The sequence below is a fragment of the Telopea speciosissima genome, chromosome 4, assembly GCF_018873765.1.
Source record: "Telopea speciosissima isolate NSW1024214 ecotype Mountain lineage chromosome 4, Tspe_v1, whole genome shotgun sequence".
NCBI lineage: Eukaryota > Viridiplantae > Streptophyta > Magnoliopsida > Proteales > Proteaceae > Telopea > Telopea speciosissima.
Genome location: NC_057919.1, coordinates 10781081 through 10799915, shown reverse-complemented (window position 1 = coordinate 10799915; position 18835 = coordinate 10781081). Strand labels below are relative to the sequence as shown.

The 18835-nt window shown below is 37.9% G+C and overlaps 1 protein-coding gene across 1 annotated transcript; it reads left to right on the top strand.

Annotated features, from left to right (window-relative positions):
- The first annotated feature begins 762 nt into the window (after window positions 1–762).
- On the top strand, window positions 763–16135 carry LOC122658038 (MLO-like protein 4). The gene is made up of 15 exons (XM_043852893.1): window positions 763–895; window positions 981–1038; window positions 1132–1367; window positions 3170–3286; window positions 3391–3451; window positions 3657–3763; window positions 4019–4093; window positions 4286–4371; window positions 10334–10383; window positions 10753–10793; window positions 10890–11057; window positions 11149–11184; window positions 12894–12961; window positions 15609–15669; window positions 15751–16135. The coding sequence occupies exons 1-15, from the start codon at window positions 773–775 to the stop codon at window positions 15958–15960; spliced, it is 1497 nt and encodes a 498-aa protein (XP_043708828.1). The 5' UTR covers window positions 763–772; the 3' UTR covers window positions 15961–16135.
- The last annotated feature ends 2700 nt before the right edge of the window (window positions 16136–18835 follow it).

The following is an 18835-nucleotide window of genomic DNA, read 5'->3' as shown; positions in this document are numbered from 1 at the left end:
AACTATCTAGTAAAGAAGCACTTCACCTTACAAAGCAACCAAGGACAAGTACAATTGCACTCAATTGAATATAATCATATAGGAAAAAGAACGGTAACTAGTCATTGGGCACGACGTGTATCCTTGAAAAGACAGAAAAGAAAATTCATTATCAGTCTTCCAATAATCCCACGATCTTGTAGGTAACAGAAAATTTCATATAAAATTCCAACACAATGCTTTTCTTTAGTTCTTAAAATCCAGTTTTTTTTTTTTTTTTTTTTTTTCTATCTCTACTAGAAAACTTTAAAACACGGGATTCATTCTCACTCCATCAATATGGAATTATGGATAGACATTTTTAATTGAGAAAAATACTTACAATAGAATCAAGATCTCCCGATCACGTTACGTGATTGTTTACAGAGAGGGGGGGATTGGGAATCCATCATGTCGTGTCTTCGTGGGTCCCAATTCCGCTTCCACTTCTTCCCACTACGCGCCCGGAACCCATAAATTTGTTTCGAATGATTCCATTCAATTGTTTCTCGTAAAGGAAACACGTTCAAAGCAGAAGCAGCGACGGTTATCCAGGAAATTTGACAGCTTTACTAAACACGGAAACGTGAATGGGTATAACCAATATTATGGCAAAGATGCTGTTTACCTTCTTTTTATTGGACGAGCTGTAATAGCATCTGCATGGTTGCTGCAGGGGTTTCGGACGGACCAGTAGGAACACAATTCTGCAACATTACACAGAAGCAGAGCTTCTTCTCACTTTGAGATTCCGATGGAGGAAGAGCAGAAAGAAGGGTCCTTGTCCGACAGCAGTTCATTGGCGGTGGCAACGGTCCTAACCGTCATGGTTGTCGTTTGTTTTCTCGTTACCAGCTCCTTGGAATGGTTTGGCAAGGTAAAAACGTCCATCATCATCTTCATCATCACTCTGTTATTCTTTTCGTTGGCTTTGAATTTTGTGCTTTCGTCTTCTTGCACAGTGGTTGGATTCACCCAAGACGAAAGCACTTATTCCTGCTCTAGAGAAGATCAAGGAAGGTAACATTTTTTCTTCACCACTTTTAAAACCAAGTGTTTTCTTGATTGACAGTTTTGGTCTTTTGATTTCATGGTTCTTGGTTCTGTTTCCAGAGCTAATGCTTTTTGGGCTTCTGTCGCTGTTGATGGGTCATTGGGCGATTTGGGTGGCTAAAATTTGTGTCAAACAATCGGCTTTTAGCAGCCGATTCATACCATGTGTAGAAGAACATAGCAATATTGATGAGACGAAAACTCTACAACGCATGCTCATTGGAAGCATACATTCTTTGAATCACTCGATCATCCAAAAGCAGGAAAAGATCCACCGCCATGATTACTGTCGTGAGGTAACTTTTATTCCCAAAATACATTTGGACTGTGTTTGGTATGCATTCTCGATCAACAACACATTCTTAACTCAAAAAACGTCGTTTTGGTAAGCATTCCATTCTCAAAATCTTGGAACATGATCAAGAATGCAGCCCATTCTGGAATGGGATATTTTCCCATTCTGCCCTGCTTTTTCGTTCTCCAGCTCTTTGAATTTAATCTGTTTCTCTGGTTTTGAGACGGTGGAGAGAGGATGGAAAGAGGGAAGGAACCCGAGGAGTTGTGGTCGAGGAAGAGGGTCTTGAGGTTGGCCGCAAACAGAGTAACATAGCCATGCTAGAATCTGGGTTGAGGAATTGAGTTAGGGTTAGTTTAGTATGATCTGATCGTTGAATGAATTCATGAGAATTTGAAATTGATCAGCTCTGGCTTAGGTTGGTTTTGGTCATAACTCTGAAACCCCGAAGATCCCAGCCGTTCCAGCTCGCAACCCACAAGAAATCCGTAAGTTGAGATGCTTAAAAGTTCATACCAGGAGCCGATGAGGTGGTGGGGATGATTCAATTCTACGAGGGGAAAAGAGAAAAGAGATGGAACGAATGAGTAATTAGATTTTATTTAAGGTACCTTAACTTACATCGACATCTACAGAGAGAAATAAGATATCCTGACGGATCAAAGCCATCTCTTCGAACAGTTGGTTCACCACCACTGAAGGCATGCACCAGGCTGCCTTGAAATGTATCATTACCTATAGATTAACAATTTATAGGGCCACGAGGTTCTGCTCCTATTCTCCTCTTTTGCTGCATTGGTTTTGTTTGCAAAGAGAGAACTCTGCAAGGGCAGGAGCCGTAGAAACCATCTATGGTCTTCTGTCCATGGTCAAGAACTCAGAGTGAGCTGAGCTCAGTGGGCGAGAGAAAGAGATAATGTGACAAGCACTTGTCGCACTACAAGCTCAGTCAGTTGCCACGTGAAGATGACCAGAGCGTTAAAAAGGCAAAAGAAGAGTCTCAGACTGGAGGTAAATTGGGTTTTGTTGCAAAGTTAAATTTTTTTTTTTTTTTTAAAATCATTGTTTATTGCAAAGTTGGAGCGTGAAGCGTGATTGTAGTTCTTTTTCTTCCTTTTTTTTTGGTAAAAATTGTAGTTCTTTCCTCCTCAGTAACGTTTGAACTCATTTACTGATTCGGTGTAGCTTTTCTGATGATGACCATATATTGTTCGATGAAATGTGGAAAAGGGATTTCATCTCTTTATCAAGAACCTGGTTAAGAGATGGAGCATTTTAAAATTAAGAATGCACTTAACCTGAATATGTTTCCAACCGATGTTCTCATTCATAATTTAGAATGCATTCTGCATTTTGAGAATGGGAATGCTGAATATGTTTCCAAACGATGTTCTCATTCATAATTTAGAATGCATTCTGCATTTTGAGAATGGGAATGCACATTCACAGAATGAGAATGCAGGCCAAACATAGCCTAAGAGTACTCAAAGCTTAAAGTTCCATGGGGCTTAATGATGATTTTGGAAGTGTGTGAACGATCCATGATTGGTTTGTCAATCAAGCTGCCAATTGATAGGAAGAGGGACCTTTGTTAGGATTGGCACTAATTGTGGTATAATCCAGCTTATATCGCCACTCCTTTCTTGCCGGCTAACAAAAAGCACCTAGAAAGTCATTAAGAAGAAAAATGTTCATTTTACTTCTTGTTGCAAATTGTTGGCAACTTCTAGCAGATGTTGATACCCTTTTAAATGTTGAATTCATTTTGCAAGGGTTTTTCATCACCTGTTGCTTATTCTTCAGGGCTTTGAATCTTTTGCTTCTTATGAAAGCCTGGAGCAGCTTCATCGTTTATTGTTTGTTCTAGCTCTTACCCATGTTTCTTATAGTTTTATCACCATTGCTCTAGCAATGCTGAAGGTCAGTCTTCCTCCAAGGTACAAGTTTGTATTTTCTGTATGTTTCAATGTTTTCGGTGTTCCCTTTTTTCAAATAGTACTTCAATTGCTTCCCTAGTTCTGTAGATTCATAGCTGGAGGATATGGGAAATTCAAGCAAAGTCAATGGCTATTGATGTGTCACAAGGTAAGAATTTCTTGTGGTTGTTCATTTTTTGATGTTATATTTCCTCTGCACTTACTTAAAATGATAATTTTTTTATTGGAAAATCCCGTTGGAGGAACATTTATGCTTGTTTACACACACAGACACATCTATACATATATATAATTTTCTTAGCAGTTCTTCAGTTGTTTTTCCACTTATAAATTTTTGCCTGCTATACTCTTAGGGTCCTCAGGGATTACTACATGCAATATTGGAAATTTGGGCAGGTCTACCGTCATTTTCCACCACACCTCCCATCCATGGAGCAAGCATAAATATCACGTTTGGATGGTAATCTCACATGCTAAAAGTTTTAATTGCCATGTCTACCAATGGTTATTTTGCCTGAATCAAGAAACCAGATTTGTTTTAAGATAAGATCAAGCAAAGTATTCTATTGCTTTTTAGAGTCAATCTCAAGGATGGAGCTTGGAGTATTCCAAGTGCATGAAGTTTAACACATGGTTCTTTAGGAACCTTTATGAGTTGTGACTCAACATTATGCAATGGATAATTTAATTCAGTCTCTAACTTCCCTATGTGCAGCTATGTTTCTTCCGTCAATTCTGGTCTTCTATAAATAAATCTGAGTACATGGTACTGCGCTTGGGCTTCCTTAGTGTAAGTTTCTTATCACATATGCCCCAGTTAATGATTTCCCAGCCTGGATTCTATAAACTGGAGCAGAAGAACCTCCTGCTCAAACTAGTGCAAAGAAGTTTATTGACTACAAGATATGATCACAACCCTGCAAAAGCTTATGCTTGGAAGATATCATTGCCACTCATTCAAATGCATTTTGTATATTTGCAGAATCACAGACTTCATATGTCCTATGATTTCCACAGTTATATGCTTCGTAGCATGGAGGATGAGTTTCGTGATATCGTAGGTATCAGGTACCCTCCCCAATTTCTCGCTGTATTTAAGGATTGTGCATTTTAGTTGAACTATCACTTTAGCTAGTACAGGTGATTAAATTTTTTACTTCATACTTACAACTCTAGATTTGCTTCTGTTTATGATAAACCTTTTATTTTTGGATTAGTTCTACTGTTGACACTAGGAGATTTATTTTTTAGAAGGTCTTATAAGTTTGAGTCTACTTGATTCAATATGGATAGCGGGGAGAGAAGCTGTCCATCAGTGCTGACAATTTTAAATCTTTGAAAAGCAATCAGAAAATTATACAATAGTTATCAGAATTTCACAAAACAAGATGAAAGTAGCAAGTAATGCTCAAATTCTAACAACCTAAACACACCTCACTAACCATTATTGTAACCAATTGAGATGAGCTATATAATAACTGTTTTGCTGTCTTCCTCATGGCTGCAATCCAGGTTCTCTTTACCCTTCCCAAGGTCCTTTTACCTCCTTCAATTTGCACCATATAATATCATCTGGCACATTTGTTGGTTGTTAATATCATAGTTCAAAAATTCGTCTCGACCATGTTAAGACAACCGAATCTCGGCGAGACAATGCAATTGTTTTTTGGGGGGTTTCGGTTTGATGTTTCAGAAGGCAAATGGCCATAGCTGGCTCCGAAACTTTAGGAGAAGCGTGTTTTAGGCTTAATAACCATATTTAAATCTTCAAATTATTAAAAAAAAAAAATTTGCTTTATTAAAAACAATCTCTCCTATGTTGCTCCCTTTATCACAATAGGTTTTTTGGGCATACCAAGAAACCCCCTGCTCTCATAAACCCCTCAACACAATCCTCCCATGTGAAGGGGGGGGGGGATTTGATCCCAGTTCACCGCCGGAACCAGCAAGGGACCTTGCCAGCTGAGCTAGCTTGCACCTTCCCCTTTTCTGTCTATGAATGATTATGTTGAAATTTAACTGCAATTGAGGCCCATTTGTAATAATAATAAAAATAAATTAGGAATTTTAGCCATATGGAGGGCTGATATTGCAAATACAACTCTTGGACTGATAGAGCATCCCTTAAATTGCCTACATGTCAAGTTTCATGACCCATCTCAACTGTATGGTCCACTACATGGATTAATTTATGGGCTAGGACACAACCTAAGATCCTCTCTTCTTCTTTTTTTTTTTTTTTTGGGGGGGGGGGGGGTGTGGATAAGTTAGATTTAACCAAATATATTCATATAATAAATTTCATTCAAAACCTAGTTCATCATGTTGGCTGAATAGGTTATGAAAAGAAAAACAAAATTTTAAAATGGTTATGGGAGATTAAATTCTATGCGTAATCTAAAAGATTATCAATCTATAACAACTACAAAATCAACAGTAAATTAAAAAAGGGAGATTTACGAAACACCCCCTGAAAATGGGTCGAAACTTGGATCACCCCCTGAAATTTGAAAATACTCAGATCACCCCCTGGAATAGAGCCCAATACTCAAATTCAACCCTACCGGTAGTGGTCCATCGTTAAATGATGAAGTCAGCCATTTAAATAATTTTTTAAACCCTAAACTACCCTTGTGCAATGTAAAGTTACAATATTACCCTTGCTGAGAAAAACCCCCCAAAGTCTAATGTTATCTTCTTCGTTCTTCACTCTCTTCCCAAAAAACCTGCAACTCCAAAAGTGAACTTCGCCGGACTGAAGAAAGACAAGGAATTTGTTCATTTTCTCTCCTTAAACCTCTTTCGAACCATCTGGAAGTTCAATGAACCTTCGTATAAGGAACTTCATTTGAATTTCGTTCCCAATCGGATAGAGAAGAAGCGAAGGAGAAACGGAGGTTTCGATTCAATCTCACAAGCGGAACTTGTTCATTGTTCTGTCAATTTTCCCTATCGGATCGGCGACTGCATCTTCGCAGATTGAAAGTTCGTCTTCCTATAGAAGTTTGTTTAATTTATAGTTTCTGAAACCGGATTATTGTTTGCGGTCAATAATCTCTCTAAAATCTTATAAAGTTTTAGGTTCTTAGACCATGAAACTGTAGATCTGGAGCTCTTGTGTGAAGCTTAAGAATCTGCAAGTTTTGTGTTAGTGCATAAGGATTTAAGATTTTAGGGAGAAATTTCATAGTCTAGGCGTTTCCCTAATACGTTTTGTGTAAATTATTCGGTTTAGGTTAGGTTAAGTTTCATGAAAATTTACTGAGACAGACCATTCGGTATACCGTTTCTGTCAATGTCTTCACATTAAAATGAACAAAAAGGGAAATGGTGTACGCCGGATCCAAATCAAGTATACCGTTTTAAAAAAAGGGTAAATGTGTCTTTTCACTTTTTTATTTGACTTAGACTAACACTAGACTAACACCGTTAGTCTTCAGGGGGTGATCTGAGTATTTTCAAATTTCAGGGGGTGATCCGAGTTTCAACCCATTTTCAGGGGGTGTTTCCTAAATTTCCCATTAAAAAATAACCAAGATATCTTCATAAATCAATTCACGCCACATCTCTCAAAACTCACTTCAACCCAACTACAGTCCAAATTTGGCCATTCCCAATTGAGCCTTTTTCCTTGTATATCACAGTATTGAAATTCTTGAATTGTTGAAATTTATAGTACCCTTTTCATGCCCATGAAATACTCCTCAATGATGTAAAAATTTACACTGAAGCCAACAATTGTGGATTTTGTGATGCAGATTTATCACCAAACTGTGCTTCTTTTATTAGGAATAAGTCTAAGGTTGGGTTACATACATGTTGGGCCTTTGACCCCATGGGTTTTTAATGTAATAGGCCACTTTTATGGGCCTAAAATATGGGTATATAGGTTGCATACGGGATTAGCCCAATACTTAGTTTATTTTTATGTTTTTTTAATTGAACTGGTTCAAATTGGTTGCATCCAATTGGTTCAATTTAAGTGATCATGTGACCTGGTTAAGTGGTCATGTGACAACTTAAGTGGTCATGTGATGTAAGTTGGGCTGGATTAGGACTCTATAAGTCCAGCCATGTTTTGAGTCTATTTCTTTTAGTATTGTAGTTTCCTAGTTAGTTTAAGTTGCCTAATAGGTTTAGGATTGGGTTAGGCCATTCCTTTTTAGTGTCTAAGTCTATTTTTGAGTCTTCTATATAAGTTTGTAAGGGAGGCCAGCATTGAATACGAATTTGATTAATAAAAATTAGTTTTATGCTTGCTGCCATTGCTGCTGCTCTTGTGAGTGTATATCCCTGTGGATCTCAAGGTGGTAAAGGGTAGGTGGACTCCTGCGACTCCTTGCATTGTAAAGATCGGGAGGCTCTTTCAAATCATCAAGCTGGTGCCATTGTCCTGCAATACAGTGAGTTTGAACCTGTTTTCTTATTTTAAACCTTCTTCTATCATCCTTCATCTTCCCTTAGACCTAATCCACAGTCCCCTCCATCCATCAAACCCTCATCTCCATTAAACCTGCAACTCCTACTTCAACTAGGACTCCCTTATAACTACAGATCTGGCCAGCAATTTCGAACCATACTTCCAGCCTATATCTCCCACACCTCTCCCTACACTCAACCTTAAACCTAGCCCTTAGTCTCCACTACAACCCCTCCATTCCCCAACTCCATTAAACCCAAAACCTGCAACTCAATTCTGTCCAAAATTGCAGAATTTTAAAACCTTCCTAAATCCAATTATTTTTATCCCATAATAACCCCCTAGACCTGCATATTAAAGTCATATAAGGCCTATTCCCAAATTCCCATCCTAAACCCTAGAATTAATCTAAAACTTTGTGCTGTCCATTCGAACCAGCAACCCCTTTTGCTATTGATCCTGTTATCTGGCTCCTAGTAGGTCTCCTACCTATCTAGGACTACATTATTTTGGACTGCCAAACTGGTAATATTAGGAAAGGATATCCTGAAAAGCTCACCAAAAGGCACTTCCAAGAGACACTACAAGAACAATAGTTAAGTTACTTGATTCATCACTCCCTTCAAGATGGACAATCTACATTAGCTGTATTTGTCACTTGCTACTGGGTGGAGATGATTTGCCATGTAACCAACTCACTCGAATAGTTTGATCTATTCATCAGCTTCCCATTCGTTAATGGAGCACCTAGTTTTTTCCTTTGATGCTAGTTGTTCAAGGCACTTCTAGTAACTCCCATGATTTTGTGGTTGTAACTCAGTTCTCTCACAGTAACAGTCCCCATGGATGTAAAGCATTTTTTTAGGGAAAAAAAGTAAACCGGTTTCTTGGATTTGCAAATTTTCAAGCTAAAAAAATAATGGGAGTGGTTTTGATGGACAGAAACTGATGCAGATACATCATCAAAAGAGGCTTATTTTAGTGGAAATAAATCTAGGGTTGGGTTATATACATGTTGGGCCTTTGATCCCCATGGGTTTCCAATGTAATAGGTCACTTTTATGGACCTAAAGTATGGGTAATAGGGTTGCATATGGGATTAGCTGTTTTAATTCCTTACTTAGTTTTATTTTTATGTAATTAGTAGTCATGTGATCACTACATTGATCATGTGACAACTTAAGTGGTCATGTGACTATTTAATTGTTATGTAAGTTGGGCTGGATTAGGACACTATTTTGAGTCTATTTCAGTTTCCTAGTCAGTTTAAGTTACCTAATAGGATAAGGATTGGGTTAGGCCTTTCCTTTTTAGTGTGGGAGTCTATTTTTAAGACTTTTATATAAGGTTGTAAGGGGGCAAGTATTGGACACGAATTTTGATATTAATGAAAAGCTTTTTGCTGCTCTTCTTCTCCATTGAAGATTTTTGTCTTGTGTTTGATCAAGGCTGGTGGGATTGGTGTTTGATCCAATTGACACCTAGCGGTGTGAAACCCGGGTGGTTCTTTGAAGCTCTCATTCAAGGTTCTAGTTCAAGTTTTGATTTTTATTCAAGTTTAGCAATCAAACAAGCTGCTGCCATGCAACAACAGTGAGTTTGAATCATCCCAACCCCAATCATTCTTCTTCTAATCCTCTCACAGCCCAAACCCTAGAGTTCCCCCTTTTGTTTACAATTTTCCCAATACCTAAATTCTGCCCAGACCCTAGAAATCCATCTTTTCCCCCTCTGACCATCCTAAACCCTAGAAATCCATCTTTTCCCTTTTCCAAAAACCCTAACCTCTACGGTGCTGCCGATTCTGGTTAGCATACCTATAACCATTAAACTTTAATAGGACCTTCACTGGAAGACTCCCCACATCAATTAACCATAACCCTACCATCAAACTCTAGATTCCATTAAACCCTAACCCTAATTTAACCAAAACACTTATTTTGAACTAGCCGAACTACCCTGTTCTTAGCAGATCTTGGTTATTTGGCTCCTAGTTTGACTATTCAAACCGAGGACTACATTAGAAACCCACAGGCAAAACAGGTGGGTGGGCACTTATATCTGCCATGTGGCAGAGTGGGTAGATGCCAAGTTCCCCTAATCACATGTCAGTTTCAGCCTGATCGGAGTTAGCCATAAGGCAACAAGGAAAATCCCAGGACTACCAAGAGGGTACACCAGACGACAAGGGGTTCATGGACATACACGGGAGTAGAGTGATGAAGAGTAAATGATTGAATTTGAGGATGATACTTGACATGTGGGCTATTTAAGTCATTCCTAGATATCCAACTATCAGAATTGTCATATCATTCTTCCACATGACAGACCTTAATTATGAAGCTAGATGTCAAAACAATATGAATTCATTTTGTACTTTTCCACCCTCATGATTCCATAAATGCAAAAGTATATCAATCTTTTTTTTCCCCTCATACTGATCATAACTTACTATTATATTGTTATTATCACAGGTAGTTGCCTTCTTGTGAATGGTAATATCACTTTGTACTGATGCTAATGTAATTCATTCCAACAATTTCCTTTCCAAATTTGGCTACTTCTGACTGATCATATCATTTGAAAATTTCTTTCTGGCCCTTTTTGCAGTGTGCCTCTCTGGGTGTATGCCATATTATGCATTTTTCTCGATTTTCATGGTCAGTTTCCTGAATTCTTGCATCATTTTCTATAAGTCTTAGTAGAGATTGGATATATGGTGGCTTGCAGGAACACATATTAAATGGTTGACCGGATTCTTGGATAAGGAAGACCATGCGGTGTTGATTTTTAAAATTTTATTGAAGTAATCATACTCCTTTAGCTGCTTATAGCAGTGGAACTCACACATAGTGGCATACTGCATTGCTGGGTGTATGGATTCAAATCAATGATCACATTAAGAAATTGTGCAATGAACCATTTAAAGTTTCAGTAGGACTTTACATGAATTTACCTTTTTTTTCCTTCTTATCTTGCTTCTTTTGTCTTAAACTTCTCTGAAGCATGAAAAGTCTGACATTACACAGGAGCTGTTTCTTATTTTTGGCTTTCTTTCACTCCTGTCATTGTAAGTCGTCACACTACTTGTCTTTGGTTTTGTGCCTGCTTGAATGTCAGATTTTAATATTTCATTAACCAATTCTTCCTTGTATAAATATCAAAGTTCATCCTACTAGTTGGTACAAAGATTCATCATATAGTGGTAAAGTTGGCTGTTGAAATTACGGATGCAACTCCATCTTATGGAAGTCAGTTTAACCTAAGGGATGAGCTTTTCTGGTTTGGGAGGTCTCAATTTCTGCTACAATTTATACAACTATTTTTATTTCTGGTGAGAAGAGCACACATGTTTCAAGGTAAAATTTTCTATTATATGATATATCTTCCATATACTCATATGTTCTTGGGCGTTTGATTGGCAGAATGCATTTGAGATGGCAACATTTATTTGGTCACTGGTAAGTCAGAATTTACTCTATGCTAATGCAACACGTTATTTTGAGTTGAGGGTGTTTAATCTAAGTGGTGGTTTTTAGGATAATTTACCACCTGGCATAGCGGTAATTGAGGGACACTTCAGCATTTGCAGGATTAGCCCACAGTACAATGGTTCACCTGCTTGATCATTGAAGATGAACCCATTTGGATAATCCTGGCCTTAGCTACCTGTTAATATTTATATATGTGTTCAGCTTCACGTTCGTGTTCTCTAATTAGAGATGTTCTATTGAATCTGGTTCATCAGGAGGCTTCTATAATTTGGATTTTGGTTTTCTATGCTATATTCTCTGGTTTGTCTCATTTGGACCTGATCAAGAATGGTTGGGTCATCAAGAAGAAAGGGAGGACTGTGTGAGACCTAGATGGATTTGTGGTATGTGGGGAAGGAAAAGGGAAAACTTTTGTATCTTCTTTCCATTCCCACTCAATATTGACTCTTAGATAAATAACATATCATCTTAATATTTTATTTCTTTCAGGTAGGCCCCAAGATGCAGTTGCATTAGGCATTAATCCCATATGGATGCCTATATCCAAGCTTGGGAGGCTCATAAGGTGTTTATGGCAGTCCAATGGGCTGAAATTGACCTTTGGGTTGAGCTTTTTATTTTCTTGGTTTCTTTGTTATGACCCATAAAGTGGGGATAAAGTTAGTACGTGGGATTAGTAGTTAAGTGTTTGAGTTAGATTAGGATACTTAATAGCTAGATTAGAGTTTTATTTTGAGTTTTTATACTTTATTTAGTGTATTAGAGTGATTCGGAGTCCTTTTATTGTCAAATTAGGAATTAGAAGGTCTTTATATATGTTATACACCCCCCATCAATTAGAGATGATTTGAGTAAAGAATATAAGTTTTTTAGGAGTTTTGGTGCTATTGAGTAGTGCACATGGGGTTGGATGTCCTAAATTTCTTATTCTCTTCTGTTCTCTTCTTCCTCCAAACAAGATCGATCTCATCTCTCTTTTTTCCCCTTCCATCGGTCTGATTTCTTCTCTTAACAACACAGTTGCTTCTTTAAGAGTTTTGGTGCTATTGAGTAGTGCATTCGGGATTGGATATCCCAATTTTTTTCTCTTTTCTTCTTCTCTCTTCTTCCTCCTAAGAAGATCGATCTCATCTCTCTTCTTTCCCCTTCCATCGATCTGATTTCTTCTCTTAACAACACAGTTACTTCCTTTATCTATATCTGATCGCATATTTGATTATTGGGCCTGCTTGAATCTGAGATCCATAATCTGCATTTTCAGACTGCATTACCCCCACTATAGTTTAATGTCTTAAAAAGTTTCCATGGACAATTTCTATCTGTATTCATTCATTTATTTATTTTGGGTAGAGTTATATCTTAGTTCAGTGTCTTGCAAAGGCTAGTTTGAAAATAAGCCACCTCTAGGGGAAAAAGAAAGCCAACCTGTAAAGGATCTTCTAGAGGAATCCACTGATTGCAGTTTACATTTGCATGTATACATATATTGATGCACCAATTTGTCAGCAACGCTAATGGTATATTGGGGTTCCCATGATTTCCTATGACTTGTTTTTCAAAAATCCCCCCCTCTAAAATACTGATCAAAATATGAATTTATTTATTGGATCCAATTATTCATGTTACTTCATATTATATGCAGTTTAATTACTGTTTTTTCCCCTCATCTTTTCCAGTGGGAAATAGGAGGACCTTCCTGCTTTATGGACAACCGTGTATACCTTGTTATCCGCTTGACTTCTGGGTATGTCTTTGTTATCTTTTATTTGTCTCCATATGAGCCTGTTGGATACTTATTCTCCCCCCCCCACCAGCGCTTTTTTTTGTCATTCCCATTAAAATCTTTAATCTGTTGTGAACATTCAATATCCATGACCATGATAAGTGCCTCTATTAATCAGAATACATGCATATGGCTGTGGTGATACTGTTACTATTGCTGTTAAGAGAGTTTATGAGTATATGCTTTCTATAAAGAATATGGCATACATTTAACATAAGCTGGATGGAAACAACCATTCACTTTGTCCTGCATGAGCATTTCTTAGGGAATGTTGGGTGGTCTAGGAGATCTCCAAGGTCATATCCTCCCCTAATGCACATATCCATGCAGACCAATATTCAAAGAATTAGAAGTATATCAAATGGTGATATCTATGTTTCTCCTCACTATAGGGCTCATGGTCCTCTTTTAAGTGAATCTGCTAATCCAGGGGATTCAATTAAGTGGAAGAGTATGGTTTAAGCAATGGATGTTGGTAAAACCAAAGAGTGCTTACTACTTACATGACAAGGGGCAATGGGGGTAGGGGTGGCCCTGGCCCACCCTGAGCCCTAACGGGGCCTGGGTTGAGATACCCTAGCCCCAAGGATAGGTCAGAGCTGCAAATTTCTGACCATGAGTCAGGGTGGGGTGGATCAGGGTTGAGGCCTCGGGCTAAGCCCGACCCGGCCCAGCTCGACCCTGTTTTAAGTTATACTATTAAAATATATATTGATATATATATATATTATAAACTTTAAACATCGCACACATTTTGTTATATAATATATTATATATGAAGATAATAAGTGATATAATATATTTAATTATAATGTTATTTTATGTAAAATTGATAATTTTCTCCCCGGCCCAGCCCAACCCATGCATCTATCCCTTCCCCTCCACATAATCAGGGCCAAATAGGGTCAGCCCACCCCAACCCTGAGGGCGAGTCAGGGTTGGATTTTCTAGGCCTTGAGTCAGGGTTGGGCCGGGCCTGGGCCCAGCTATGGGGACTCAGGGTTGGGCTGGGGTTTTAAAAAGCCCGGCCCAACCCAACCCTGTTGCAGCCCTAAATGGGGGCATGGAATCAGTTCTTCAAGTTTCTTTTCTATTAATTTAGTTGTAGTCTTGGGGTTCTTTCAATTGAGGGTATCATCGTAATTTCTTTTATTTAAGAGTCTAGCTAGTCCATATAGAAGAGTTGTGGCATAAATTTTTACTAATCTTTGGTTTGCCATAAAAGATGGAACAATCATGTCTCATATATGGGTAGTCTATTGCTTTTTTTGTTATTCTGAAACTCAATATAGCTGAATGAGAAAGCTATTTTCCTCAAAGCTTCATTGTGCTGCTGTTTGCTGTATTTGCTTCTGTATCAATTTAAGGGTCTGCCAGTGAGTTGACCTGGTTCAGTCGAATCTTCTTTTCTGGTTTACAGGATTCTATTGTTGCCTATAGCCTTTAATTTCCACTATGATTTTTTGGACTACAATTGCACAGTTATGGATCTAATTCATGTGTTTTATTGGCATTACCTAATGAATTCTTTATCTATTACAGAATTATCTATTGATCCCAAGGTTGTTATAGCCTTTAAGCCCAGCCAATTGTGACATTTCCATTCGAGATTCCTGTCATTAATGTCAAAAGCCTAGAGAAACTTGCCTACACCTAGCAACACCTTTAGTCCTTCACATACATGACAAAAACATTTTATCCATCTGGTCCCTTGTATCACCAGCTTTTGCTCTTCATGTTTAGTTTTCTTCAAACCTTAGTAACTCTTCAGTCAATCTATTTTGAATCAACCCTGAAACTTTATAAACCCTATTTTAGTAATCTAGGGCCAACCCTCACCTACGCAGTTTCTCCATTGGGATTTTCTCTCGTTTTCTTCAAGACCAGCGGTCCATTTACTTCTCCCACCTTATGATGTCATAACAAGCCTTACCTAATTTTAGTCATTTTATTATCCAACATATTTCTTATGGATTAAGTTGGGGTTACCCGATCAGTTTAGTAATATAGCTTCCAATTATTATCTTTAGCTGTCTTGGTGACTGCTCGAGTTGGAAGTCTCATTATGTAACTTTTCTAAGGACCATTAAGGAACAAAGAATTCTGTGAAGGACATAAAAAAATATTCTGATTCTGCAAGAGGTGAGGATGGATCATAGCTTCTGATCATGACCAATTTGGAAATTTGTGGAGATATAACAGTTTGGTACCGCAGACTGAATTAATTCCTAGGTAGGGAGCTTTGTACAGTACCATCTGCCATTAATGGTAGGGGACTAGGGTATCAAATTTGAGGCTGCTCAATGGATGTTATCCTCACATATCCCATTATTGGCTAACAAATTGAGAGGTTTTTTCTTTTGGAGCCATGCCTGACAACAAGAATCCAGTGGGCTGTGCAAGCTCATGGTGGGAGGATAGCTTACACTAGATAGCATCCAGAGGGCAAATCCAATTGATACATTGGCAGGCATGGAGATGTCATCTTACATCATGATGCTTAGGTTTCTGCATAACCAGCTCAGATAGAAATTCCTGATTAGTGAATTCCAGAGAGTGGATAATTTACAAATTCAGTTCTGCCATTTTAACTTTTTGATTATTGCAGGATCATTTTCCAGTTCTGGTGCAGCTATGTCACTCTTCCACTTTATGTTATTATTACACGGGTATGCTGTAACTTGTTTCCCATATTGTTATTCATTCATGGATCCTTCAATGTCTAAAGTTGGTGTGGCTTTACTATGTAGATGGGATCAAGGTTTAGGAAATCTATGGTTTCAGAAAGTATCAGATTATCACTTCAAGGGTGGAGTTCAAGGGGGAAGGAGAAGTTAAGACAGAGTCGTTCTACAAGATCAAGCACCTCTTCGAATTCCAAGCTGGATGATATGGCTGAAAATTCTAACACCGCCTTAATTAGCATGGCAGGCGGATCTTCAAGATTCAGGAATATCTGAAGCTCGGATGAAGCAGTCAGTGGAAGCGGATCAGATTGACAAGTTATAAACAACCTCCAAGTGATGGTTCTTTACCAATTCCTTTTACACTTCTCCTCAATGTGAAACATATAAGGACGAGAATGTTAAAACAGATAAATAATCCCTATTTCCACCGACCATTGACCCCTTTAGTACATTCTTTGTCGTTATGTTTCTGCTAACAGGACAGGGCAGTCTCAACTCATTTCGTCATGTGATTCTTCACAGTTACCTTGTCCAGCTACTATGTACTCCAATTATCATACTTTTTAGTTTTCGTAGTGAAGCATGCACATGCAGCGTTAAAGCCATTCTATATGATTTTATGGATTTCTTTCCATTTATAATATAATAAAAACTAAAATGGAAAAATAAAGGCAGTTATTTAACTGAATTGTGATTGAGTAAGTATTTTGAAACTCACGAAAATGAAGGAGGTTGAACCCTCCTTCCCCACTTTGAGAAACAGTATGGTGGTCACATAGTAATCTTTCCTTATTGGCCGACTAGGGCACCTTGTAAACCTTTGTATATTTCCTCTCATTCAGGAACAAATTAATTCAATGAAGAAAATCTTTGGACCCTGACATCCATTCTTCTCATATGTGCTTATAAGGTGATTCATCTGAATTTCTTAGTTAACTTTTGCCTTTTTAACTGATTAGTCTATTTTGTACATTTCTTCAAGCCATAGAGTTCATTTTTCTCATTGCAACAAAACTATATTCACTGGAAATGGAGGAAAAGGTATTTGAGTAGTGGATCTGGCTTTCAATTTTGGTGCAGGTTGCTACTTAGACCTTGAGCTGGCTATTGCCCTTAGAGTCTGAAAAGAAGACAAGGGAGTTGATGACGACGCTGCAAGACAACGAAAAGGAGACTAACTATTGAATTCACAGGATGCAACTATGACTGATCCATATTTTTCAAGGCGTCGCCTAAGTGTCTAGGCTCTTTCTTAGGTCCAAGGCGACAACATGCCTTATTGACACTTCACGAGTTTACGTTTATTTATGTTTATTATGGTTTTATTTTTTAATGAATATGTTTATATTATATCCTATACTTTGTTTACTATATGTTGTTTTTCTCATATTAGGTCATTGCTAGCATAATTATATCATATTGCATTAACATGACTTCTATTTTGCATATGTATAAAATTATCATTGTTGTATTGCATACAGTCATATAATGCACGCCTAGGCAACCCTCCAATGCCTTGGGTCGCCTAGTCACCTTGACAGCTATGGACTGAACATAATAGCTCTACAACTCCTGAAGTTTAAAACAAGAGAAATGATCTTACAGACTTTCTAGTAGTTTTTACTCTACGTATGCTATCATAGTTATCATTGTATATTTTAAAGGGAGAGGGATCCCCATGACTCTGTGGAGGAATCTGCATGGCCACACCAATGGCGGTGCAGAGAGAGAAAATAATAAAGAACACCATGTGAGAGGCAAATAGTACTATGGCGATGTGGTGATTCTTTTCGCATATTTAAATTATTGTCTACTAGTAGTCTTACTTAAATGCCTGAATGTAAAAACTGTTACCAATAAAAATAAATTTGTTTTATTTCTGCACATAAATATAATACATGATTCCATCTGTTTTCTCATAAACATTAGCTGTATATAACACAAAGCTAGCCTTCAACTAACTTGTAAAAACTTTATTTTGTACTGAGCATTGACAAAACATGCTTCATTAACTTTTTCACGGCTCATTATACAGGTTATAATGGCGCATTGAAGGTTAATGTGTCTTAAAGGACTGTATGTGGATTAGTTAATCCTACCAGATGAGAATGGATGAGCCACAGAGCTGAAATATCAAAACTAAGTTGTTTCAACTTCAATAGCCAGCTCTTTCTTTCTTTGGTCATGACATTAGATATATTGAGCTACCACCAGGTTCAATTAATGCAGGTATTCTGGAGATAAACAGTCTTTCATGCCCTTTCTTTGACTGTGTGGATTATGTTAGGGACTTGGGTTTCATCATTAAAAGCTAGCCGTTAAGGAGAGGTTGTCCAAGTACTTATTAACCCACCCACATCCCCTTTCATATCCGATGTGAGACTATTCTTTTTGCTTTATGCATGGATATCCCAACAGGACTGGATACTCATTGAGATCAGAAAAGCCATCAGCTGCTTTGCTGATCAGCAAGGTTTATTTGAAATGAAAATTTTGTCCTCGAGAGCATATAGGTATTTGGCGAGGCCCGTTAAACCAGGATCAGTGTTGGATTTTTTTTTTTTCTTCTTGTTCAGTTTCAGGTTGTTGGCCAGTAAGATTTCATATTATTACATCTATTGGTTTCAGAGCTCCATGCCCCGCGGCGAGAACCCAGCAAAGCTGATAAGAGAACACAATGATCAGAAAAGAAAGCATATCCAGTTATATATTTTTTGCAGTGAGTAGTAATGCATGTTACCTTGTTCCATTGATTCTTCTGTATCGAAACAAATCACCAGGAAAGGTCTGAGAACCAACCGACATTGTAGACTTCAAAAGCTTCATATCGAAGAACCAACATTGGATCCACACTGTTGTTGTGGACAGGAAACGTAGATTCTAAGAACCAAAGAGTTATGGACACAGACGGTGGGTGGGTCTCAATGCCTAACCAAGAAAGCCTCTCTCTAAATTTCTCTGTTGGTGCAGATGGGGCCACCCATGTCTCCTCTTACACATTACTATGACCTTTTTGCTCTGTTTGTTTATTTGTTTCTCTGAATGAGTTATTTCATCTACTCATCCTTACCCAGAAGAGGGAAAAAAAAAAATTTAACCCAAAGGTTCATGTCTTTTCACCCACTCACCAATCCACAATTTACAGATC

Excerpts from the sequence above, each read along its gene's own strand:
- LOC122658038 (XM_043852893.1), top strand. The coding sequence starts at position 773 with ATGGAGGAAGAGCAGAAAGAAGGGTCCTTGTCCGACAGCAGTTCATTG. Across the intron at positions 3,764-4,018 it reads ATAAATATCACGTTTGGATG|CTATGTTTCTTCCGTCAATT; the intron begins GTAATCTCACAT and ends CCCTATGTGCAG. Across the intron at positions 4,372-10,333 it reads CGTGATATCGTAGGTATCAG|TGTGCCTCTCTGGGTGTATG; the intron begins GTACCCTCCCCA and ends CCCTTTTTGCAG.